We start from the raw sequence: 24,495 nt of genomic DNA, 5'->3' as shown, positions 1-24,495 counted from the left end.
ACCTCCAGGGGTCGTGGAGAGGGGAAGCGCGGATGCCGCAGGTAAAGCGCCGCGCAGGGCCGGGCTCGCAGTGCGCGCTCGTGCCGGGCCCCGGGCTAAGCAAGGCTCTCCCCGCGGCAGGCCCCGCACGAACAAAGGCTGCGGGGAGAGGAGGGGGCGCCAGCTCCGGCCAGGCCGGCGGGGAGAGGACCCTCGTGCTCGGAACCCGGACAACTGGACCCACCGTGGGTGTGTGTGCGACGAGTCTTAGGGTCTCCGGGTGGGGCCGAGGGCTGGGACTGAGAGGTCTTCCAGGAGGTGGGGTCCCGGTCGGACACCGCGCGGCCCCTTTAAGAGCCGGTGCCGGGGTGAGGGGTGAGGGCAGAGGGCGCAGGGCGGCGGCGGTGAGCCTGGCCCCCCGCCCCCTGCCGCCGCCGCCTTTAATCTGCACCCGAAGCCCGGGCTCCGGCTGACGTCACCTGCCCCCGAGCCGTGCACGCTGATTGGCTGCAGGTGACGTCAGGGGCTTTTTTCGCTCGGCATGACCTCATCCCCTCCGGCGGCCCCGCCCTCCGCCCCGGGCCTGTCACTCGCATCTGAGCGCGGCGGCCGAGCCGGCTCCGCGGCCCCCCCGCCGGACGCCGGAGCCCGAGCCCGAGCCGGAGCCTCACCCGCCGCGCCCGCCGAGCCGCGGGGTGGGATGCGCGCCGCGAGCGCGCGTGCCCGCCCGCAGTGCGCGCGCCCGGGCCCGTGCGAGCGCTCCCCGCGGCGGCGGCGACGGCGGCGGCGGCGACGCGGCCCGCGCGCTCCCCCGGCCCCTGCCCCGGCTGCGCGGGCCCCCGCCGGGCCCATGGGCTGCGCGGCCGAGCGGGCGCTCTGAGCGCGGCGCGGGTCCCCGGGGCGGCCCGGAGGCGAGCGTGAACGAGGTGAGCGGGGGCGCCGGGCGGGGGGGCGCGGGGACGCACGGGGCGCCGGCGGGGTGGGGGTTAACCGGCGCGCGGCCGGAGCGCCCTGCCCGGCCGGGGGGGCGCCGCGTAGGGAGCGCTCGGGGGGCTGCGCCGGGCGGGCACCCGGGTGGAGGAGACCGCCTGGAGGTGAGCGGCGCCGGCCCGCGGGGCGCTGGCCCCCAACCCGGCTTGCGGGGACACCGCTGACCGGGCCGATAAGTCCTTCCCCCGCCTACCGCGGCGCCCAGTGGACCCCGGCCCGGCCCACACCCGGCCACCGCTTCGCCACCTTTCTCCGCGCAATTCCTTCTTTTTCTGGTGGGGGAGGGGCATGAATTAAGGACGAGGAGGACCATTTCGATCCAGCGTGGATCTGTACGAGCCTCTGCGCAAGCCCCAAACGCCCCCGGACGGCCCCCTGCTGGGGCCAGAATTGGAGAAGATCGTCCTTTCCCGGGCCGGGCTGGAAGATGCGGAGGCCTGGGCCATAGGAGCAGAGGGTCTTTGGCCGGTGGGAGCCTCAGGACAGAGCTCGTTCCGCGTCCGGCGGGGAAGGACTAAAGATCCATCTCCCCGGTCTGGCCAAGCTACCATGGGCTCCCCCACCTCGGGGTGCTCAGCTGGCCTCTGCGGAATAAAGGCCATCCGCCAGCCTGCTGCAGACGCGGCGGGTGCTGGGGGAGGGGCTGGCACTGCCAGGCTGAGTGCAACCATTCTCGTTCAGCCTATGCGCCCACCTTGGGGTGGGGGGTATGTAATAGTCTGGCCTGGAGGGGAGGGAGGGGGCAACAGTGGGCCCAGCCCCCACCAGGTCATCCCTTCTGGGAGAATTTGCCTTCTAATTTCCTGCTGCAAAAATGCACTGGCTTCTGCAAAGTGGAGCGCTGGGGCCTGGGCTCCGCAGTAATGAGGGGGCGGGGGTAGGCGGTTCCATAGGATGCAGGAGAGAGGTGACAGGATCTAGTGTGGCATCTGCAGTTTTCTTGTGCAGCTTGCGGGGGGGATGCTGGAGGCCAGGGGAGCGGTGTTCTTCCTGCCCTGTGCCCCTGCTCCTGGGGGTCTGCGGAGGTCTGAGGGTCTGTGCACTCCCCATCATCTCCCTGAGACCTTCTTGCTCCCAGGGCAGCCCCGGGAATGAGTGTAGCATCCAGCGCCCCGTCCTGCTCAAGGAGGACAGATGTCCCATGTGTTCGCTCCTCAGATGGTTGATAAGCACCTGCCAAAGATGGCCAGATCATGTGACCAGGAGCTGGGAGTTCATCTTGAAGTCTGACTGGAACACCTCCTGCTGTAGTCAGCCTAGGGCCCCAGAAGAGTTGCTGGGCAGGTTCTGGTCCCCTGCTGCCCACAGCCCTTGGGAAGGCTCCTGGGCCCCAGAGGCTGCCTCTGGGAAAAGCAGGTTCCATGCACAAAGATGCAGAAAGATGCCTAAAGTCACCTTCTGCTCCAGGACCCTTCCCAGCATCACCTCTCTTCTCAGGCTGAGACTGACCTTGGGGCCCAGAAGCTTCAACCAGGCAGAGAGCTCAGGGGACCATGGGCTGGAGGTGGAGGAAGCCAGAGAGTGTCTGCACATGTCCTAGATGTGCAGCTCATAGGGAAAGGATAGGAAGGGGCCAAACCCACAGCAAGAGTGATGTGGGTCAGACTCTGACCATCGGGGCTGTATAGGCTGAGGCCGCCTCTGCCTGAACCCCTCGGGACAATGACGGGTAGATGCTGGCGCAGGTATTTAACATGGCGGGGGGTGTGGGGGGGAATGGTGACCAGCAGAAGTTTTACAGATCAGTGGGGCTAAAACAAGCCAGGCAGGAACAGAGGAAACCTAGATTCGTAGGGTCCCGAGCCTGCCTTTCCAAGGACCCACATGCCATGCCAAGCCCTCCTATCCCAGTTCAGCCCCAATCCCCGGGGAACTGAGCGGGTAGGGCCTCCTCCCCACTGTCACCCAAGTCCATAGCCTCCCCAGGACAGGCTGGCTCTGCTTGGCCTTGCCAAGCCCAACCGGGACAGATGAAGGCCAGCTTGGGTCCTGTGCCACTCACCCCAGAGAGCTGAGGGGGAGCAGAGAGCGGGGGCGAGAACATCTGGTAACATAAAGGGTCAAGCGAGCTGACCTGGTCTGTGCACGTGGGCCCCCTGCCGCTGGGAGGTCACCCCCTACCAGTCTCTCTCCTGGCCTTCTGAGTGTAGCAGTTTCTGCCTCCAAACCTTCCCCTGGGTCAGGGTGAGCTGACACCCAGCATCTCGGGTCCGTCCACTGTCGCTCTTCCTGAGGCCCGCCTCTGTGACCAGGCTCCGCAAGGGCTGGAGACGCACTGTGAGTGACAGCTGCGGTCTGTTCGCCCGTCTCTGGGGGTCATGGATCCCTAGACGCTGAGCGCGAAGTACTCTGGTGAAGATGCCCTTGATTGGGAGTTTCCTGGTCATGCATGTGCTCAGGGACACGGATGCGCCGCGTGGAGGATGTGGGAGCCCGTGTGAGGAGATGCTCTAGCTGCACCTGGGGTTCAGGCACCCTGGGATCTTGGGGCATTCAGCATACAGAATGTGAGAACGCACGCGTCCAGTGACCACATGAATGTGCACACGCGCTGTCATGGGAGTAATTGCACACAGAGCTGGGCGGGACTCGGGGAATGGGGTAAGTACCAGGCCCTGAGCTCAGCCAGTGTGCCGAGGGGCGTGTCCAGCCTGCATGCAGCACAGGGGCCAGGCAGCGCTGTGTCTATGTACCTGGCCTCAGGGAGCCCGGGTACTGCCTGTGGCCTCCTAGGCCATGCCCAGCCAAGGCAGGGAGGGGGAGGGGCCTCCTTCTGCTGTTGGACTAGGAACTGCTGTCTCCTTGGCCCTGGGCCCTCTGATAGGGATGTGTGGGGCTGTGCCTCCCTCACACCTGACCCAGGCTCTGGGTACTCTCTCTCCAGGGAAGCGGTCTCGGCTGAGCCTGGGGTGGGTCTTAAAAGCGGGGAGGCCCAAGCCCCTACCATGTCTGTTGCCTCTGTGCCCACCTGGCCTATTCTAGCCCCACTGCTCTGCTCACGGCTGCCCTGAGCATCTCCACCCCTCCCACCCTGCTGCCCAGCTCCAGGCCCTGATCCGTGTGTTGCACCTCAGGAGGTGAAGGGTCTACACCGCAGGAGCTCCATGTCCAAGGAGGCCCTGTGGGTGCGAGTGCCCACCCAGGAGGCCAGCTCGGTGTAGGTCTCTCAAAGGAGGGGTGCTCTGGCCAGACCTTGGTCTTTCAGAGAAGGCCTCCCAGGGGTGGGAGGGAGGGAGCCTGTGCACGTGGCTGCTGGAAGGTGAGGAAGGTTAGGACCCAGTGGAGCAGGATGGAGAGGGGCTGGCCTGGCTGGGGGTGGTCCAGGCCCAGCTACTGGGCACCTGCTGGGTGGAGCGGGGGTGGGAGCCAGCGAACGAGGAGGGGACCTGGCTCTGCAGAGCGAGCTGCTCCATGCTGCTGCCGCAGGAGCAGCGGTTGCCTGGCACCTCTGCTGTTGCCATGGAGACGACGGAGGTGCCAACTTGCTAATGAGTCCCCCTCGGCTGCAAATAACAATACTACACTGGTTAATAGGGCTGAGCCGGAGGGTTCCTTGGGAGGCGGCGGCCGGGCAGGGACCAGGTACCGGGCCTGGGATCAAGCTGCCCACCCCTCCAGCCCTGCCCCCACTCTCCTCCCTGGGTCTCCAACCTCACCTCCCTGCCCCTCCTCTAGCCTCCTTTCCCATCTGTGGAGTGGGCAACTCTCCACGTCACTCCAGTCATTTAAGGACTAGAGGGCGGGAGGCGCACAGGCTGGCCACGGGGAGAGCGAAGGCCTCTCCCCTCCCTCACCCTCCCTTGTCCCCGCACCAAAGTTCCATTTGGCTTCTGTTGTTTTCAGTGGGAGGTAGCGCACCCCCACCTAACCCATGAGGATAGGACCCTCTGGCCCACGGTGTCCCCAGCCCACTGCATCCCTGTCAGGGTCCTGGGCCTCTGAACTGGGCTGTGGTCCACATCAAAGGGTGGGAAGCTCTGCCCAGGCCTGCAGGAGCAGTGTGTAAAAGGGGACCTGGTGGCCACGGCCTGCCACAGCCTTGACAAGATTCAGGTTAGAACTCAGGAAAAGCGTCTCAGAACAGCTCAGACAGGAATCGAATTGGGGACCCCTTGGCACACAGGCAGGGACCCCCTTAGTAGGCAGGCCCTGTGGCTGTTGAACTTGCTTGGCGTGGCCTTCAGGAGGGCAGCAGCCCCAGCTGCACCCCCAGGCCTTGCCCCGCAGTTGAGCTGGAGCGCCTGAGGAGTGGGGTGTCTGTGAACGGGACCCCAAGGCCCCAGCACTGTCCAGGGCCATCCTGGCAACCCCCTTGTCAGCAGCTCCGGTGGCCCAGCCTGGGGCTGCCCACACCACACGGGCCCGGTCCCCACCTGCCTTGCACCTCTGTGACCTCCGCCATCCCCTCCCCAGCCTAGGAGCTCGCCCAAGGGGGTGGTCCAGAGATGGTGGCAGCTGTCCCCAGTGTCATCATTGCTGTTTGAAAGGTGACGAGTGTCCTCAGGTGCCGCACCCCAACGCTCTCTGCAGCTACAGGCTGGGGGCTTGCCGAGGGGGTTCCCTCTCTGTGGTCCCTGGAGGGAGCATCTGTCTCCCAGCCTCCCCCACCCCCAAGCTGGCTGGGGATGTGGCGGAGGGAAGACCCTGAGTGAATGGCAGCCGTGGACGCCCCGGGTTCTGTCCAGTCTCATTAATCGGGTTGATCCCACCCCTTCCCTGAGCCTCAGTTTCCACAGTTTTAAAGCAAACTCATCGTCCTGATGCTGCATGCCTCCGGGGGGCGCTCTGAGGCTTGGGGGTGCCTAGAGAAAGGCCAGGCCTGGCAGGTGACAGGGAAGATGGGTCTGGCAGGTAGGACGGGGGTGGCAGAGGCTTGGCACAAATTGTGGGAGGGGCCTTCCGCCCAGGCTCTGGAGCCCCCGTGTGCCCACCCACCTCCTGCTCCCTCTGGGCACCCCTGAGCAGGGGGTCCTACATGCGGGTCACCCACACTGACCTTTGTCCTCGGGTGCCCCCCACACACCCCATCCTTGGACCTACTGGTCCCCAAAAGGGGCCCCCTAGACCCCCGGCCATTGCTGTGCCTGGGGTGTCCCGCTGCACTGTCACCCCTGCAGGAGGAGGACGCTGGCCCATGGCATGCCTAAACCTTGGCCTGCAGAACTCCACTCCTGAACCCCCTCCAGCGCCCCGCCCTGGCCTCTGCCTCCATCACCTTGTGGAGGCAGCCCTTCCCCCCCACCACCCATCTGGATTATCAGCTTATGCAGCGATTGGGCTGCGGGGGCTGGAGACACGGAGGGTGTGCCAGGGACAGACGGGAGGGCTTGGCAGTGGGGGAGGGTGGGGGCATGTTCCGGACCCTGCCTTGCCCTGGGTGCGGGGAATTGGGAAGATGTGGAGGCCGGATTGGGGAGAGGTCTGCATCCCAGGGGTGGGATGACAGGAGATGCAGGGGCAGAATGAGGTGTTCTGGAATGAGTGAGGGTCCGTGGACCCAAGGGCCCAGGAGAGGGACCCTCAGGCCTCGTCCTGCCTTTCCAGCCCAGCCTGAGCCCCGAGGCCCTTCCCTCCGTGAGCCCCCACTTGCCTTGCCGTGTCCTGCTGAGAGGCTGGTGCCGTGAACGGGAGGGTGCAGCAGTGGACGGGCCACTCCCGAGCACCCTTCCATGGGTCGCAGACTCCCGAGTCGAGACCAGAGGGGTCAGGGAGCTCAACCCGCACAGAGGAGCCAGAGGGAGGGAGGGCCCCACGGGCATACGTCAGGCCCAAACGCTCCGGTGCCCCTGGATCCGTTTCCACCGCCAGCCCCTCTGAGGCCGGCCCTGCCGATGCCCCCCCACCCCCACCCCGGGGCCTGCAGCGCCTCTCACAGTCTGCCTGTCCTTACAGGTCTGGCGCCATGCCCAGGCACTCGGAGCCCTAGGCCACACCCGGGCAGTGGGAGCGGCCCCCGCTCACTGCCGGGCTCACCCCCTGCCCCCTGCCCCCTGCCCCCTGCCGCGCCATGGCCGGGGACCGGCTCCCTCGGAAGGTGATGGACGCCAAGAAGCTGGCCAGCCTGCTGCGGGGCGGGCCCGGGGGCCCACTGGTCATTGACAGCCGCTCCTTCGTGGAGTACAACAGCTGGCACGTGCTCAGCTCCGTCAACATCTGCTGCTCCAAGCTGGTGAAGCGGCGACTGCAGCAGGGCAAGGTGACCATCGCGGAGCTGGTGCAGCCCGCCTGTCGCAGCCAGGTACCTCCTCGCGCCCGCCTATCCCCTCCAGGGTCCTCCGGGCGCCTGGGCTGGGGCCGCTCCCCTTCCTCTGCCTTCGAACCTAGACTGGGCTCCTAAGGGTTGGAATCTGAGCCGTCATAGAGCACTTCCCCGCTCCCTCTTAGGGCTACGAGAAGGCCCCTGCCCCCAGGGAGGCCCTCCGCTGACAGGTTCAACACCCGTCCCCCCTTCCTTCCCTCCCAGAGCCACGGACCCCGTCTAGGTCCCCACTCGGCCCGCACTCTGATGGCTGTGCGGACTTGGAAGAGGACGGGCCTGGTGGCCGAGGGTCTCACGCAGAGAGCTCATGTCCCCAGCCCCCCGTTCTTTCCCCTCCGGAGTCTTGAGGACCCGGAATTCTCTCTGTGGCCCCCAAGAACGTCTCAGGTCACCTGCAGAGAACAATCCTGTCTCTATTCCCAAGGAGTGTTGAGTCCGCACTAGGGAGGGACCGGGACTGCTGGGCCGTGACCTGGGAAGGCAGTGGCACCTCCAGTGGGGGAGGGGTGGCCCGCCAGGCAGCCCAGAGCCTGAGGGAGGGGTCTTGGTCTCAGACCCTAACCCCGTGCAGAGCTGGGATGTGAGAGGACCCAGATGGGAGTCCCCCCACCCCAAGGGCAGAACCGGCTCCCTATGGCTCCCGTGAGGGGAATCCAGTGATTAATAACCCCTAGCGAGGACTCCCGGCCGGGCGCTCTCCCATTGGCTGCCGGTGACATCATCTGGCCCAGGGTTGGCAGCTCAGCTGGCTTAAGGGCTGAGTGTGCCTGGGGGGCGGGGCATCAGCTGCCATCTGAGCGGGAGCTGCTCCACATCTGGGCCCCGGTGGCATCCGAGGGGCGGGGGCAGCTGGAACCCCCGCTTCCTGCTGCTGCTGCCTGGATCACTGGGGGGAGGGGTCTTGCTGCAGCCCTCAGTTTCCCCATCACTGGCTGGGGAGGAAAGGAGAGCCCAGACCCAAAGGCCCCCCCCCACTTAAGAACCCCCGAAGTGTGCCTCCCGGGTCCCTGAGGAAGAGTTGACTTCCCTCAGCCTCCCTGGGAGCCAGCAGCCCCGTCCTCCCTGTGCGCCTGCCACCTGGCCCCTGTGTGCACCTGCCGGGAGCCCCACTGCCTTCCCCATGTCTCCTCCACGCGGGCCTGGCCCACAGTGTCTGTCACCTTCACTCGTGTGAGTGCGCACACCGGGCTTGGCCGCGTCGGGGATGCGTGTCCCCCTGGCCCTCCCCGCTCCGAGGGTCTGCCCGTGTGGCTGTGGGCATTTACACCTGTCCAGGTGTGAACTGTGGCTGGGTGCCTGCCCCCACTCCCCTTGGGGCACCCAAGCGGCAGCCCCTCCCTTCCATCGCCCGACCAGGGGCAGCAGGGTGTGGGGCAGCTGGCAGGTGCCCGGCCACCCTGACCTCTGCCCTCTTGGCCCCCAGGTGGAGGCCACGGAGCCGCAGGACGTGGTGGTCTATGACCAGAGCACAAGGGATGCCAGCGTGCTGGCCGCAGACAGCTTCCTCTCCATCCTGCTCAGCAAGCTGGACGGCTGCTTCGACAGCGTGGCCATCCTCACAGGTGCGTCTGGAGGCCTCTCTCCCTGCCGCCGGCAGCTTGGCGGGGGCCGGGGGGGGGTCTCTGTCTCAGGAGTCATGTTCTGGCTCTGCCTCTGCTCTCCTCTCTGAGCCCGGAGACCAGTGTGTGCTGGGGCAGTGGGGGCCTGGTGGGGATGAACCTCCGTAGCTCTGGAGTTCTCAGGGGCTCCAGGGACCCCTCTTCTGGGCCACCACACTTCAGAGCCTCCTCCAGCACAGGCCCATCCCCACCACCAGCAGGTGAAGAGGGGGACAGGAGGGAACCCCCGACACAGGCCTGGGGCAGGGGAGATGGGGGAGGAATCTAGGCCAAGACCCGGTCTGCCTTGGAAACCACCCCCACCCCGCCACATACACACACACACACACGCACACATGGCAGTGAGCCAGAACTTGTTCCACACGGGGGGGTCCCCTGAACACTCCAGCTGGCACAGGTGGCCTCGCAACAGCCTGCTTGATCATGACTGCTGTCTGGTGGGCGAGTGGAAGTCCCCACAGGGCTTCCCATTCCCCAGAAGCAGCCTGGCCAGCCCCCCATACACACACGCACGCATGCAGGCTGCACTGTGGTTCTTACCCGCTCCTTCCTCCTGCAGGCAGTGGCTAACATACTTCTGCAGAATCCACCCCCTGCCCAGGTGGCCCAGGGCCTGTCCCAGGGGCATGTGGCCTCCCTGCCTGGGTGCCCCTGGCCTCTGGTTGCCCAGGGCCATAGCAGGCAGGGTGGGGGGGCACACTGGCGTCACCCCCACCACCACACAGCTGGTGGGATGCTTCGGTTCATTCAGCACACCTGCCCTGAGCATCTACTGAGCACAGACGGGGGTGCTGGTCGGTGGGCACCAGGCTGGCCTTCATGTGCGGGGAGAGGGGCGGCTGCAGGCGGGCTCCATCAGCTGCAGGAGCCAGGCAGCTCTGGGCAGACCTCTCGGAGGAGGGGCTGCACGAGCGCGTGCTGCCCCTACACGTGCGTCGTGTCCGGGACGGAGGGCTCTGCATGCCCGGCTCTGCGAGGTCAGAGGGTGTCTGCATCTGGCTGTGTGTGTGTGTGTGTGAACTCTGGGAACCAGAAGCCACAGAAATGCAGATCCTCTGATTTAGCCACTGCCGCTGGGCTCACCAAGCAGGGGGGCAGTTTTACAGGGGTCCTGGGCAGAACGGGAACCCTCCCAGGGCCCAGATGGGAGCCCCTGTGTATGTATGTGTGTGTGTGGACGCACGTGTGCCTCAGCCAGAAGTGACAACCAGAGGCCCTTCTGGGAGTCTGAGAAGAGGGTACTGGAGCAGCGCCCTCCCTTACCCCTGGGCTGTCCAGGGAAAGCCCAGAGCCTCTCATGGTCTGTCTCCCTGGACGGCTGAGGGGGGGTCACCTGGGACCCGGCCGTGCCCCACCTGGCTCACTCAGCCTTAGCAAGCACTGCCTTACCCTGCAGGGTTAGAGTATCACTCCCATTTCTCTGAGGGCCAAGCCAGGGAGAAGCCATGACCCCCCACAATATGAGGAAGGCTCACAGTGACACCAAATCAGGACCCGGACTTGGGGACGGCCTCCTGGCCTGGCCCACGGTGCCCACCTGAACCAGTGAGAGCGGCAGGGCAAGGCTGAGGGGGTTAGAGGGATGCTGCCCGCCCACAAAGGGGAAGTGAGTCTCTTCTCGGGGATCACCAGCACTGCAGAAGCCAGAAGGGAGGACCAGGCCCCCTCCGTGGGTGGGGCACAGCCAGAGAGAAGGCAGCTCCAGGACATCGAGGTTTGCTGGAGAGGGCCGTGGGGGCGGGCCGTGCCGGGGTCCAGAACCGGCTGCCGTGACCGCTGCCGCGCCCCTCCCCCCACAGCTGCTCCGCTGGTGACGTCCGGTGGGGGCGGGCATGGGAAAGGGAGCCTAGCCCTTTAAGCGGCGGGCGGTCCTGCCCAAGCCGGCTGCGCCCCGGTGCGCGTCCCTGCGGAATGGGGGCTGGTGATGTCGCCGCAGGCGGCTCAGCCCGCGCGCGCCGCCCTCGGACCCTGGTCGGAGACGGCGGAGGGAGCAGCCCCTGCGCGGAGGGTGGGTGCGGCCCCAGCCTGGGACCGCGGCGGGGCGGTGGGGGCTCCCGGGCGCGCCGCCCCGGCCCGAGCAGGAGCGCGTGGTGGGAGAGGCGGGTGGGGCTGGGAGTCCTCCCAGGACGTGCGCTTTTGTGCGGGTTCGGGGTTTCATTGTGAAGCCTGGGAGCTGCGTGTGGCTTCCCCTGACCTGCAAGGCAGAGAGAGCAGGGGGTTGGGGGTGGGTCCCTCCGGAAGGAAGGTGCCCTGGAGAGCCCTCGGCGAGGCCCTGAGAGTCCGGGCTGGGGGACCTGCAGAGGGTCCAGGGCTGCTGGCACCCTCCCTTGTCATCCATCCCCAGAACCTGGGGTGGCCCTGAAATCGCGGAAGGACTGGAGTCTCAGGCCCTACCAGACCTGGTGTCTACAGGGGGTTTGTAGGGGCACCCCAAGCTGCCTGGCTCTTCCTGGAGGGGGTTCCTGGGGGTTCCAGGAATTGCAGCAAAGGTTGGCAGGTCTCTGCACCTGCCCTGAGACTCTCTTTAGGTGGGAGGCTCCTGATGGAATTCCCCCACCTCCATACTTGTCTGTGTTCGACGCTGAGCGAGCAGAGAGTAGGGGAACCGGGACAGAGGAGTCTTGGGAGAGACGGTGCAGACCCTGCCCGTCCCCAGCGGGCGCTGTCCTCCAGCAGGAGTATCCAAGGGGCCCCTGGCTCTGGACTGTGAGTTGGGGCCCACCCTGGCACCCAGCTAAGCCCACCTCCCCTCCTGGGGACCTGAGAACCACGGCATTGTCAGTCACCTGCCTCTCCCTGTCCAGCCAGCAGGTTTCTGAGGAAGGGACCCCTTTCCCTCCAAGGCTTATACCTCCACACCCCTAGCCTGGAGGTCCCCCACCTCTGTGGCCCCCCCCAAGGTCAAGCCTTTGTTGGGGGCACAGGGAGTGCACACGTCAGGCATTCTAGTTGGGCACCGAGCTGGACCGGGGCGAAGGCTGAGGCCGCCAGGCATCTCTGTCCTCCGGAATCAGCCAGGTCTCTGGTACCAGCTGTGTCTGTGGGGCAGGGCAGGAAAGCACAGGGCACCTGCCTGGCTCCCCTGCCTGGGCCTCCTCCGCGGGATGGGGTAGGCCTTGGCCCAGTGGTTTCTTGGTCCTCTTCCCTGAGCCTCACAACAATGCCTGGGGCGCACAGGGCCAGGACACTGAGGCCCGCGGTCACTCGCAGAGTCACACGTGTGCCCGTGGGCCCCCCTCAGCCCTTTCTGGCCAGCGGAGGGTCTCCCTCCACCAATCTGGCCCAGCGCACACGTGCGGGAAAGGCGGCAGGACACATGCCAGCCACGTGTATAGCGCGTGGCCTGCGCGCTGCCGGTCCCCAGCGTTCCCAGCTCTCAGCCCAGCCTCTGCTCCTCCGTAGTCCCCTGCTGGGTGGAATGGAGCCGTAACCTGAGCGCAAATGCCCCTGCTGGCTGTGCCAGCTCCAGTGGGTGATGTCATGCCCAGTGTGGGGGGGCGGGCTGGCCCTCAGAAGCCCTTGCCTCCCGGTCCTGGCATCCAAGCCTGGCCTGGGGCTCCCGGCCAATTGGAGGCAGGGAGGGATTGCATCAGCCCAGGGGGAGAGGCAGGAAGGCCCAGCCTGGCCCAGGCCACAGTGTGAAGGGGCTGGTGATACCCCCGCAGGAAGACCCCCGTGGCCTCTGAGCCCGCCCCTCTGTGGGCCCTGCGCGTGCAGGGCCCATCATTTTCATGGGCCCTGACTTTTATGGGCATCACGGCGGCGTCCTCAGCGAGGCCAGCCCCTGATTGGTGTGAGGAGGAATTAGCGCAGGGGCAGGGGATGTAAGTGTGCCGGCCCACGCCCCCGCTGCGATGAGAATGGCCTTCCAGTACCAGCACGGAGACCAGGTGCTCAGGCCAGAGGCTCACCGATTGGGCTGGGCGTCCGGGTGGGTGTGGCTGAGCCGCGGTGGTGGGTGGGTGGCCTGGCTCCCCTGCCCCAGCCGGCCCACCCCGTGACGCACGTCTCTCCGCTTCTCCTCCTGCAGGGGGCTTTGCCACCTTCTCCTCCTGCTTCCCCGGCCTCTGTGAGGGCAAGCCTGCTGCCCTGCTGCCCATGAGCCTCTCCCAGCCCTGCCTGCCCGTGCCCAGCGTGGGCCTGACCCGCATCCTGCCTCACCTCTACCTGGGCTCCCAGAAGGATGTCCTGAACAAGGTGCGTGCACCGCCGGAGCCCGAAGCAGCTCCTAGGCTGGTCTGGGGGAATGACGGATGCACACAGGTGTGGGAGAAGCACAGGTTGGGGGCGCGGGAGGACCCAAGGGGGCCTGGCAGGACCAGAGCAGGGCTCGGGCAGGGCCTGGCCAGGCTGGGTGGAGAGGCAACTCCCTGCCCCTTTGGCAGTGCAGCCCACGTGCCAAACTGCTGATGTCACTGGGCCCCTGGCCAGCCCTGAAAGAACCCCGTGTTTTAAAAATGGTGACGAGGGAAGAGGGTAAAGCCACCGCCCAGGCAGCCCAGCCGTAAAATTCCTGGGAGCCTACAGCAGGCCAGGCCACAGGTGGGGCTCTCAGGGCCCGCCAGCCTCCTCACCACCCCCTCCCCAACTCTCCCCATCTCCCCGCATGGGGCCTGCCGGCTCCCGAGCCCAAGGCTCCAGAAGCCATGCTCCCACCACAAGAGCATCCCAGCTTTCGGGCCTCCTGCCCAGCTGCACCCCCTTGCAACCTGTTCTCCCACCCTCCCAGGACCTGATGACCCAAAACGGAATAAGCTACGTCCTCAACGCCAGCAACTCCTGCCCCAAGCCTGACTTCATCTGTGAGAGCCGCTTCCTGCGCATTCCCATCAATGACAACTACTGTGAAAAGCTGCTGCCCTGGCTGGACAAGTCCATCGAGTTCATCGGTGAGGTGGACAGCACCCTCCTGCCCAGTCCCGGGGGAGGGCTGGAAGCAGGGGGCCAGGAGGGCAGAAGTGCTGTGTCCCAGGGGTCCTGAACCTGGGGTCAGGGAAGGACTGCAGCCCCAGCCCTCACCTGGTCTCCCTGCCCTCAGATAAAGCCAAGCTGTCCAGCTGCCAAGTCATTGTCCACTGTCTGGCCGGCATCTCCCGCTCTGCTACCATCGCCATCGCTTACATCATGAAGACCATGGGCATGTCCTCCGATGATGCCTACAGGTAGCCCCTCCTTCCCTCCTGGGCCTGGTCCCTCCCCTCTCGACCACTAGCCGCTGGATGGGCCCAGCAGTGAAGGGCACCCACCTTTGGCTGCCCCAGCTGCGGATGGGGGCCTGAGCCTAGCCCCGGCACACTTGGGTCTGCACATCAGCTCTGTGCCCCGGAGTGGGCAGTGGGGGCAGGGGAGAGTCAGGTGGGCAGCCTGGCCTGGCGGGAGCCCCGCCCCCACTGAGCGGCTCTCGCCCCAGGTTCGTGAAGGACCGTCGCCCGTCCATTTCGCCCAACTTCAATTTCCTGGGCCAGCTGCTGGAGTACGAACGCAGCCTGAAGCTGCTGGCCGCCCTGCAGGGCGACGGGGCGTCCCACCCTGGGACCCCGGAGCCCCTCCCGGGCCCTGCCGCCCCGCTGCCGCCGCTGCCACCACCTACCTCAGATAGTGCTGCCACCGGGAGCACAGCGGCCGCCGCCACCAGGGAGGGCGCACAGGTGGGGGGTGCGGAGACCCCCGCCCCCGCCCCCGCCCCCGCCACCAGCGCGCTGCAGCAGGGCCTGCGTGGCCTGCACCTCTCCTCTGACCGCCTCCAGGACACCAACCGCCTCAAGCGCTCCTTCTCGCTGGACATCAAGTCGGCCTACGCGCCGAGCCGGCAGCCCGAAGACCCCGGGCCCCCCGACCCCGGGGAGGCCTCCAAACTCTGCAAACTGGACAGCCCATCGGGGGGCGTGCTGAGCCTGCCCTCCCCCAGCCCCGACAGCCCGGACGCGCCGCCTGAGCCACGCCCCAGGCTCCGCCGGCGGCCCCGGCCCCTAGCCGGCTCCCCGGCGCCCGGCCTCGGCCTGAACTTCAGTGACGCCGCCCGGCAGACTCCGCGGCTCGGCCTCTCGGCCCTGTCGGCGCCCGGGCTGCCCGGCCCTAGCCAGCCGGCCGGCCCTGGCGGCTGGGCGCCACCGCTCGACTCCCCGGGCACACCGTCCCCGGACGGGCCCTGGTGCTGCAGCCCCGAGGGCGCGCAGGGCGCGGGCGGTGCGCGGTTCGCACCGTTCGGCCGGGCCAGCGGGCCGGGCGCGGGAGGCGGCGACCTGCGGCGGCGGGAGACGGCGAGGCCCGAGGCCCGGGACGCGAGGACCGGCTGGCCCGATGAGCCGGCCCCGGAGACACAGTTCAAGCGCCGCAGCTGCCAGATGGAGTTTGAGGAGGGCATGGTGGAGGGGCGCGCGCGCGGCGAGGAACGGGCCGCCCTGGGCAAGCAGGCCAGCTTCTCGGGCAGTGCGGAGGTCATCGAGGTGTCCTGACCGCGGCCGGGAGCGGCCCCTCCGCGGGGACCCGGCGCCCCCAGCCCTTCCGCTGCCCTCCCTCGGCTGGGCCCGCTATAAATACATATTATATATAATGCAATGAAAGGTAAATGGTTTTACTGCGATTTTTATCGAGAAGTAAATATTTCCATTTTTTATTTATTTAAGCTGTTCATTCTGGCAATGACTTGGCAACAGTGCGGGCGGTCCTCGGAGCTCTATTTTTACTGTCTGGTATTTAAACTGAAGCCCACGTTTCTAAGCAATATGAGGCCACCTTCAGTTGCAAGCTGGGGTGCCAGGCCTGGGGTTCCCCCCTCCCCCCTCCCCCAGGAAACACTGCTGACCGTTGCAAAGAGGCTGCTGAGCTTTCGTGCACTTTTTACATAAGGGGAAAAAAAGATGAAAAAACCTTTGCCACAAACTGAGCCGCAGACCCTCCCCGCCCCTCCCCCGCCCCACGACCTCCTCTCCTCCCTCTTCCTTCTCTGCTCCTTTCTGGGCACTTCACCAAAGCCATGGGTGGGAGGAGGTGTCCCGGGAGCGGAGGAGGCACCGCCAGCCCCCCGGCCAGCTCCAGGCGCCACGTCTCAGTGCCCTAGAGGGCACCCCCACCGCCCATGCCCCCGGGCCCGTTGCCTGGCAGGTGTTGGGGGCCCAGGGTGTTCAGAGGACTGAGGTCTGGAAGAGGGGAGGAGCGCGGTGAAGGGGGCTCCCGAGTGTCAGATGACGTGGGTCCACAGGGCAGGGACTGCAAGTGGAATGCCCCCACCCCTGCCCGAGGGGAGGCCGCTGCCCTCTCCTCTGCTTTGGGGGTGCCCCCTAGCGCCAGCTGCCAGTGGGAGAGCCAGCAGGAGGGGGAGCTTGGCCCCAGGGGGTGGCAGGCTGGAGGGGCTGGGCCGCCAGTGCTGGCTCGGCTGGTCAGAGGGGCCAGATAGATTTAGGGGCTTTTTCTGCAGGTGGAGGTCCCTCCAGGAGGAGTGGCTGCCTTGCAGAGGGAGGGGGCAGTCAGCGCCTGGCAGACCCTTATGCCTCCGGGGGTGGGGGCCTTAGCTTGGGAGGGCCGCCTCCACGTAAATATCCCTGATGTGAGCAGATGCAGGAGGTGTCCCCCACGTCTGCCCAACCTCCATAGGGACCTCGGAGGAGAGAGACCCCTGTACACCCCTCTGCTCTCCTCTGAAGCCTCCCCGGTATCTTCAAGGTGACATGCCAGTCCCTACTCCCAGGTGGCTTTTTGGCCCAGGTGGGCCAGCCTGGGGGTGAGGGCAGGAGAAAAGCCCCAGCTACCCCTCCTCGGTCAGTGGGACCCAAGGCTTTGGGAGGCAGGAGTGGGTGTCCCCCAACCTTCAGATGTCCTAGAGTGTCCAGGAGTGGGGGCTGGTCACCTTGGGGAGAGGCCAGGGGCTTGGCAGAAGGGGTGGCCTGGGCAGGACTGAGTCCTCAGGCAGGCGTTGTGGGGCGGGGGGGGGGGGGGGCGTGCCTGCCCCCAGCTGCCCTCTAGCTGTTTCTTCTACTTGTTCTTCTTTTGACCCCCGCCTTATGTCCCGTCATCCCCCCTTTGAACAAAATTTCTGTTCCTGTTCCCTCTGTCCCCACCCCGTCCCCCAAGAACATAAGCTATCATTGTTGTATTTGCAATCTATGGACTAGAGGTTTAACTATTTATTACTATTGGTTAATTATTATTATTATTATTGATTATGTAAATTTGCCTCCTGTCTGTCTATCGCGTTGTGTTTCTGAGGTGACCCCGGGTGTGGAGGATGCACTGGTCCCCACTCCGCGCCCTACCCCTAAGCTGTCCAGGAGACAGTGCTCAGGGCCACTGGTTGGGCCCCACCACCCTGGGGGCAGGTCCCACGGCCCGTTCTCCCCTCCCTCCGTCCTTGTCCAGGGCTGAAGCCCCTGTGGCTTCTGTCCTGGGGCGCGTGGAGGCTGTTGCTCTTGAGATGCTGGTCGAAGTGAGCAGCTGTGATGAGAGAAGGTCCTGTCTCGGCCGCCGCCCCCTGCCCCCCGTGCTGGTGGCACTGGGCACCGGGCAAGAGCCCCTCCCTGGTCACTTCCACCCACTGTCCCAGGCAGGGAGGGGAGGGGGCAGGGCCCCAGCTCTCTCCAAGTCTCTCTTGGCCCTCCCACCCCTCCTGCCGGCCCAGTGCCCCGGCATCAGGGGTCCCCCAGAATGGACCCGGCCCCCTCCTATTATTTGCTGGAAAGTCCAGCGGAGGAGAGGTGGCAGGTCCCCCCGCATGGCTCCCGGTCCCTCTGGACGGGGCCGCCCCACCTCAGAACCCCTTCCCAGCGCGGCCGCTCTCTCATCCCTGTCCTGTCCCCTTCTTTTGTATTTGGAAACAACGTGTTGTAATAAATCCTGAGATGGATGTTTTCTCCACGCCTCCGGCTGCCTCCTTCTTTGGGCTGGTGGGCGGTGGTGTAGAGGGGCTTCCTGGGGCCAGGAGGCTGGGGTGTGGGGCCTGGAGAGTCAGACTGCCCCCGACTCACTGCTCAGAGCCCCGAACCCAGAACCCAGTGGGCCTGCTGTGGCGGAGGGGCAGGTGTACGATGTAGCACAGCCCTTTTTTGCTGTTTCAGGCTACTGACAATTTAAATAACTTAGAACTGTATAAAATGGAGACTCAGTTTTGCCCCTCAGCTGCCCCCACCCCACTCTCCAGAAATAACCACGGGGAATAGTTCCACAGCTCCCTGCACACCTCCGTGTGTGTGCATGCGTGAGCAGCGTGTGGGTACACGCACGTACGTACCACACCACAGCTTGCCTTCCCAACAGAAATGGGGGTCTAGCTATACAGAGTGTCTACAACTGGCTTTTACGCTATTGTTTAAATTACTTATTGAAGGTTCAAGGCCCAAAGGCACACAAGGGTACCTGGTGGGAAGTACTGATGTGTGTCCCCAGCCACCGGCTTCCTCTCCCTGGCACCAGCGCCCCCCTGCAGGCCTCCCTCCCTCACTGCCAGGGCTGTAGAGACTGCAGTGTCAGTGCGGCGGGGCTGAGGCTCCCCGGCCCACGTGTGTTTACAGCGGCAGCTCTGAGCATCCGTGCAGTGCTCTCATGGGACACATTTTAGACCTGACTCCTCTGGGCCATTCCAAAGTTTGCCTGGCCGTTACTATAACAACGGCTCTGACATGCTGAGCGCTTGCTCTGTGCCAGGCGCCACTCTGAGCATTTCCGGGGACCCTCACCTCCCAAGTCCCTGGGCAGCCTCCCCAGCAGGTCTGTGCCCTCAGCCCCAGCGTCCTCTGGCTAATGCAGTGCAACCTCCCCGCAGGGGGTCTGACCCTAACGGAGGTTTGGCCTGCTTATCCTGGGGACCCTCCCCCTCTGCAAGCAGGCAGGTAGCCCAAACCAGTGACACCGGCCAGACCTGTGTCTGTGCATGTGTGTGTGACCACACACACGTGTTATATGAGCACACACACGCGTGTGTAGTAAATGTGTGGTTTCAAGAAGCAAGAGAATGTGAAAGGGCCAGGCCGGGAGGGCCAGGGCTGCCGAGGAGGTAGGGTCCTTGAAGCCTGCATCCGCAGGAGTCCTCAAAGAGGCCGAAAGCTAGAAACACTGACTGCCTCTCTGGCAAGGCTATTTTTAGCTCGAGAACATCTATTTATAACTCTGGCAGCCCCCTGGAGTCAATGAAAGGAGGATTGGAAAAAGCTGAAGGCCATTTGGAGCAGCACCTAACCCTGAGGGAGGTGGGGTACCCAGCAGGGGCCCTGGGGCCAGCGGAAGACTCCGAATCCCCCAGGCTCCCAGGGGTCAACTTGCCCAAGCGCTGAACAAGCCAGGTAGTGAGGCTAGATCTGAACCCTGGGGGCTGGCCTCCCCCCTGCTCTCGACCACCACAGTCTGGTCCCCACCACACCAGGTCTCCTAGATGCTAGGCACCCCTGCTTCTGCCTCTGTGTCTCCCCCCTAGGCCAAGGGCTTTAGGCACTTGATGGCTTTGGGATGCGGGGGTGGGGGTAGATGGGTGGCATGGGATTGTCTGCGGTTGGTCTCAGCTTATAGACAGTGATGCCATGGGCTAGGGATGCCCACGGCCCCTGCCTGGGCCTGTCTTACTTGTGGACGCCCCCATAAGTAGGACACACATTTGGTGGCACACATCTCGGCAACGACCATCAGGGAACTTTGAAAAAACAAGGTTAACTACCGGGCCTGAAGGTACACAGTACGCCTGGGGTCACACAGAGAGGTCACCGGTAGAGAGAGACAGAGTGTGGGCCTGGGGTTCTGCTTGTATTGGGTTCGAGTGGGGGGTGCCTAGGGTTTCGCGGGTTCACTCTTTCTTGGTAAATTAAGACATAAGAGTGGGAATAAGGGAAGGGAAACACGGGGTCACACAAGGGGTCAGTTATCTAGGTCACCCAGGGCTTTCTTCATGGGGACCCTCACGGGTGGGGCGGCCTGGCTCTTTGGCTGTGTAGTTGGCATTGTGTTTATTCCAGATAGATGCCTTTTTTTTTTTTTTTTTTTTTTTTTTTTTGCGGCACGCAGGCCACTGTTGTGGCCTCTCCCGTTGCGGAGCACGGCTCCGGACGCGCAGGGTCAGCGGCCATGGCTCACGGGCCCAGCCGCTCCGCAGCATGTGGGATCCTCCCGGACCAGGGCGCAAACCCGCGTCCCCTGCATCGGCAGGCGGACTCCCAACCACTGCGCCACCAGGGAAGCCCCAGATAGATGTCGTTGAAATGAATGCCTCAGCAATCAAAAGCTTAGTGTCAGGCACTAACTTTACAATCAAAAAAGCTAATTATCAGGCATTTACACTACAGGGGTGGGTGGATGGGTGAGTGGGTAGATAAATGAGTGGTGAGTGGATGGGAGGGAGAGTGGATGGACGGATGGATGGATGGATGGGTGACTGGTTGCATGGATGGGTGATTAAGGAGTGGATGGGTGAATAGGGGTATATGGATGGCTGGGTAGGGGGTAGAGGGATGGGTAAGTGGGAGGAAGGCAGGGAGGGAGGGGAAGAAGGTGGGTGAGTAGTAACCTTCCATCACACCTAGTGCACCTCTATTAGTCGGCCGTATATTAAAGCTGTGTGCTTACCTCCATCCTCCCACTGGACCATAGGCATCCTGTCCTTGCTAAAGAAGGTGCCCAGTGGGGCTTCTCTGGTGGCGCAGTGGTTGAGAGTCTGCCTGCCGATGCAGGGGACACGGGTTCGTGCCCCGGTCTGGGAAGATCCCACGTGCCGCGGAGCGGCTGGGCCCGTGAGCCATGGCCGCTGAGCCTGCGTGTCTGGAGCCTGTGCTCCGCAACGGGAGAGGCCACAGCAGTGAGAGGCCCGCGTACTGAAAAAAAAAAAAAAAAAAAAAGAAGGTGCCCAGTGAACGTTCAATGAATAAACCATAAACTACCAGTGTCGGAGCTGCACACCACTGTAGAGACCCAGTCAACCCTCTTCAAGGCCCAACTTCTCCAATGTCCCCCAGAGGGTCAGGGTCAGCCTCAGTGGCCCCTGAGGCCCCGTCTAGCTCAGACCCTGCTTCTGTGGATGGATCTGTCGAGGCACTCCGGAGGCTCAGAACTGCTGGGGCTCAGAGCAGGGCAGGAGTGAAGAGGGTCGGTTCTCAGTAAGGCTGTGGGTGGTGGTTTGGCCTCCGGAGGCCACGCTGCATGTGGAGAGGCTGGGGCATGTGTAGGGAGAGGGCAGAGGTGGGACTGTGCCCTGCTGGGAAGCTGACCACCTCTGGCCAAGGGATGGGAAGGAAAGCATGGCTCTGCGTGGCTCTGGACGGCAGGTAGGCTGGGGGTGGGGTTCACCTCTTCTGCAGAAAAGTGGTCCATCCTGAGCAGGGGAGAGGCCCTCTGCCATCCAGGAGAAGCCATGGAGACTTCGAGGTCTGAAGAATGGAAATGGGGAGTTGGTGTCCCATTCTCCCAGAAAGGGAGGGGGCTGGGTGCTGGGCAGACAATTGGGGGTGGGGCTGACTCCCAGCAGGGCTTCTTGTGGGTGCCTAGCCCACCCAGTCAGTGGGGGCTCATGAGGCTGAGCCCCCAGAGAAACCTCATCGTTTTTGGCAGGGGCAGGGGTGTCGAGACTAGTAAAAGGCAGTCCCAGGACCTGCTTCTGGCCCAGGGGTTGGGGGTCTCCAGACATGGGGTCTTTTTGAAAGAGTGGTGGGGCCCTGATTATGTGATGATGGTTTTAGAAAGGGAGAAGGGGTTGAGGGCAAGAAAGAAGTGGCTCCCCCTGAGGACGGGACCAAAGTTGGTCTTGGGCAGAAGGGAGGGAAAGAGGCTGCCATAGGCGACCAGTTCCCAGAGCAAGAGCTGGGGAGGGGGACGGGGAGGACAAGTGAAACCCCCCCCCGCCCCCGCCAAAGACAGAAAAGCTAAGGGTCAGGGTAATGCCAGGGCCAGGCTTGGCCAATTCTAGGCAGGTCCCTGGGGGAGCTCCCTCCAGGCTTTCAAACTTCCAGGCCTGGGGAACTGCGGGGGGGGGGGGGCGGGGAGGGGCTGGGGAGGGGGAGGCCTCCGGGAGGCTGCGGCAGGCGGACCTCGGTTTCTCAGTCTCTGTGCAAACACCACATGTGAGACCAGAGATGCGAAGGCCTTTCCTCAGGGCAGCCCAGCCGGGCAACTCTGGGAACAGAAGGAAAGCTGCCCCTTTCGCCGTCAATTAAGCGGGGTACCCCGCCCACCCGCCGCAGCACGTGCGCTCCCGGGACTCCTCGCCGGCGCCTCAACCCCAACCAGGGCGCTCTCCCCGCTTGCACACCTGGGGCCTCCGCGGGGGCCCAGCAGGGCAGGTGACTGTCCGGGATGGCGGTGTTGGCACCATGGGCATCCGGGCGGGCGGAAGCCAGACTCAGCCTGACGCAATTGGCGGACGTAGCTATAAATAGCCAAGGAGAGCTTGAAATAGACGTGGGGGGAAGGGAGAGGGTGGGTGGTGAGGGGCCGGAGTCCTGGAGAGCAGCGGGAGGAGAAAGGGTCTGAGCGCCAGACACCAAGGGAGGAAACAAAGCCCCACTTTAGAGCGCGCCCGTCCGGTGGGTGTTCACACCCGGAAACATTTGCGGAAGCAGGGTGAAGTCCAGCCAGCCCAGTGCCCACATTGGCGGCGGAGGGCGGAGTGGGGGGTGGGGGTCTGGGACAGGATGGTGACCAGTGCCGGCCACAGCTCACGGCCTGGCTCTCAGCCTTCGGCTCCCAGGTGACCTGAGGGCAGAGCGGCCCCTCCTGCCAATGCCTCCCAGGACCGGCAGAAATGAGATTTCGTTCCTCTGCCCCTTCCCCAGTCAAGCCCCTGGCGCTGGAGACCCCTCCAACACCCCCCCCCCCCCCCCCCCCGCCCCACACACACTCCGCAGGGACCCGGCATCAAGGGAAACTAGGCCTGGCAGGAAGGAGGCTCCGCCCCCTGCACCTTTACCTGAACCGTCTACCAGAACCTCCCTGGCTCAGCGGCATTGCCCACCTGCCCCAGGACACGCTGCAGCTTATGGGGGTCCCACGTATCTCGGGCTCTGGACATCTAGGCCAATACTGGGCAACCACAGGCCTGCAGGACTAAGACCCCACGTGGGCCCAGAGGTGGAAGAGAGAACCCCAGGCTCCCTCCCCGAGTATCTCCCCCCCACCCCCGCCCCTACAAGTGATTTCACACCTAGTTTCAGACCGCACTCTCTCTGAGGTTCCCCCACCCAGGCGCCAGTCCCTCCGCTCCTGGCCTCTGCTGGAGGTCTGCCATGGGGAGCTGGGCGGCAGGCGTTAGGGCAGATCAGGAACAAGAGGGTGGCGCGGGAGCTGCTGATAACGCCCTTCCCCGTGAGGCAACCCTAACAGGAAACTCCAGGAAGGGCAGGATTTGGGGTCGAAGGACGGGCTGGGGGAGGGTACGGTCAGGGGCCTCACCTCACCCAGCCGGTGGCTGGCTGCCCTGCTCCTCCCCGAGGGGAAGGATGCGGCTGCACCGCCAGTGGGGGGACCGTGGGCGCGGCCCCACCGGCCAGTGCTGGGCTGTCCCGCTGGGCGGCGACGTCAGCCCAGGTGTAGGGGCGCCCAGAGCCTCTTGGCTGGGGCGGGAGCAGCCGGCCTCTGGGCCCTCCGGAAGCGCCCCCATCACACTCCGGCCCCTGGGGTCCCCCTCCTGGGAGCCCAGACCGCACCCTACCGGCGCGCACAGCCGGGCCAGCCCCGGGCTCCCGGGACCGGGAGGCTGGGTGTGGTGGGTGCTCCGCGCGCTCGCACTGAGCTCACGCCGGGAAGGCCGCGCCCACCCCCGGACGCCGCCAGCCGGGCCCGCCGCGGCGTCCTTCATCCTCAAAGCGCCGCTGCCCCTGGGCTCCCGCCCCTCCGCGCGCCCCGGGCCGCGAGTGAAGGGGGGCGCCGTGAGCACCTGCTTCGCGCCAAGCCCGAGGGCATCGCGCCCCAGCCCCCGGTCCGGCCCCAGGTGGGCAAACACCTGCCGGGCGGGGACGAGGCGAGCGCCCTTCCCTGCGTCCCGGGCCGAGCCACACGAGAGTAGGCCTGCCCACTCAGGGGGCGCACGGTGAGCTCCTCTCCGGCCTCGGGCTCCCACCCCGCGCTCCTGGAGCCGGGCGAGCAGCCCGGCAGCGCCACCTGCTGCCCGCGCTCGGGGAGGGGCGGCCGGTTCGCGGGCCGGGACCCCCAGCCTCCACACATCCCGGGGGCCCTGCTGGCTGGGAGGAAAGCGTGGCTTGGGAGTTCGGGTCTTCAGCGGTCTCCAGCACCACGGCTCCCTGCCCCCACCCTCCTTCTGAGGCCTCGCCTTTGGCCCATCTGCAGCCTCACCTGCTCCGGGCCTCCCAGCCCCACCGCCACACCCTCAGAGACACCTCTGCAGTCAACAGCCACAGCTGTGTCTCCAGCCAGATTTCATCCTTGGCCTTCAGACCCGGAAAGGCCCAGGTGCTGGGTGCCACCTACAGTCTAGCTGGCATCTCGTCTCCCTCCCCTGCCCCTTGCCCACACCCCCTCCCCTCCCTTCCCCGCCCTCACCCCACGGCCCTCCAGTAAGCAGCACAGGCTATGGCTCTTGACTGTTACTTCAGTTCCACTCCCTGCACCCCTCATCTGGATGGTGACGCCCACGTCCAGGCCTCCAGTCTCTGGTCTCCTTCAGCGGCCCCCACCCGCACTCACCTCCACTGAGCGGCCTACCAAGCACCCTCCTTCTGCAAGTCC

General features: G+C 65.2%; 1 protein-coding gene across 1 annotated transcript; it reads left to right on the top strand.

Moving 5' to 3' along the window:
- Nucleotides 1-547: 547 nt before the first annotated feature.
- Nucleotides 548-15,467, top strand: DUSP8 (dual specificity phosphatase 8). The gene is made up of 7 exons (XM_022565357.2): nt 548-905; nt 6,862-7,207; nt 8,652-8,790; nt 12,878-13,044; nt 13,577-13,736; nt 13,886-14,009; nt 14,258-15,467. Exons 2-7 carry the CDS (start codon nt 6,977-6,979, stop codon nt 15,300-15,302), a joined length of 1,866 nt encoding a protein of 621 aa, XP_022421065.1. The 5' UTR covers nt 548-905; nt 6,862-6,976; the 3' UTR covers nt 15,303-15,467.
- Nucleotides 15,468-24,495: the final 9,028 nt, after the last annotated feature.

The sequence above is a fragment of the Delphinapterus leucas genome, chromosome 7, assembly GCF_059928025.1.
Source record: "Delphinapterus leucas isolate spDelLeu-1000000601 "Yukka" chromosome 7, BTC_Dleu_Yukka2, whole genome shotgun sequence".
Classification (NCBI taxonomy): domain Eukaryota; kingdom Metazoa; phylum Chordata; class Mammalia; order Artiodactyla; family Monodontidae; genus Delphinapterus; species Delphinapterus leucas.
The sequence above is the reverse complement of the archived record's forward strand: the minus strand, read 5'-3'. Positions and strand labels throughout refer to the sequence as shown.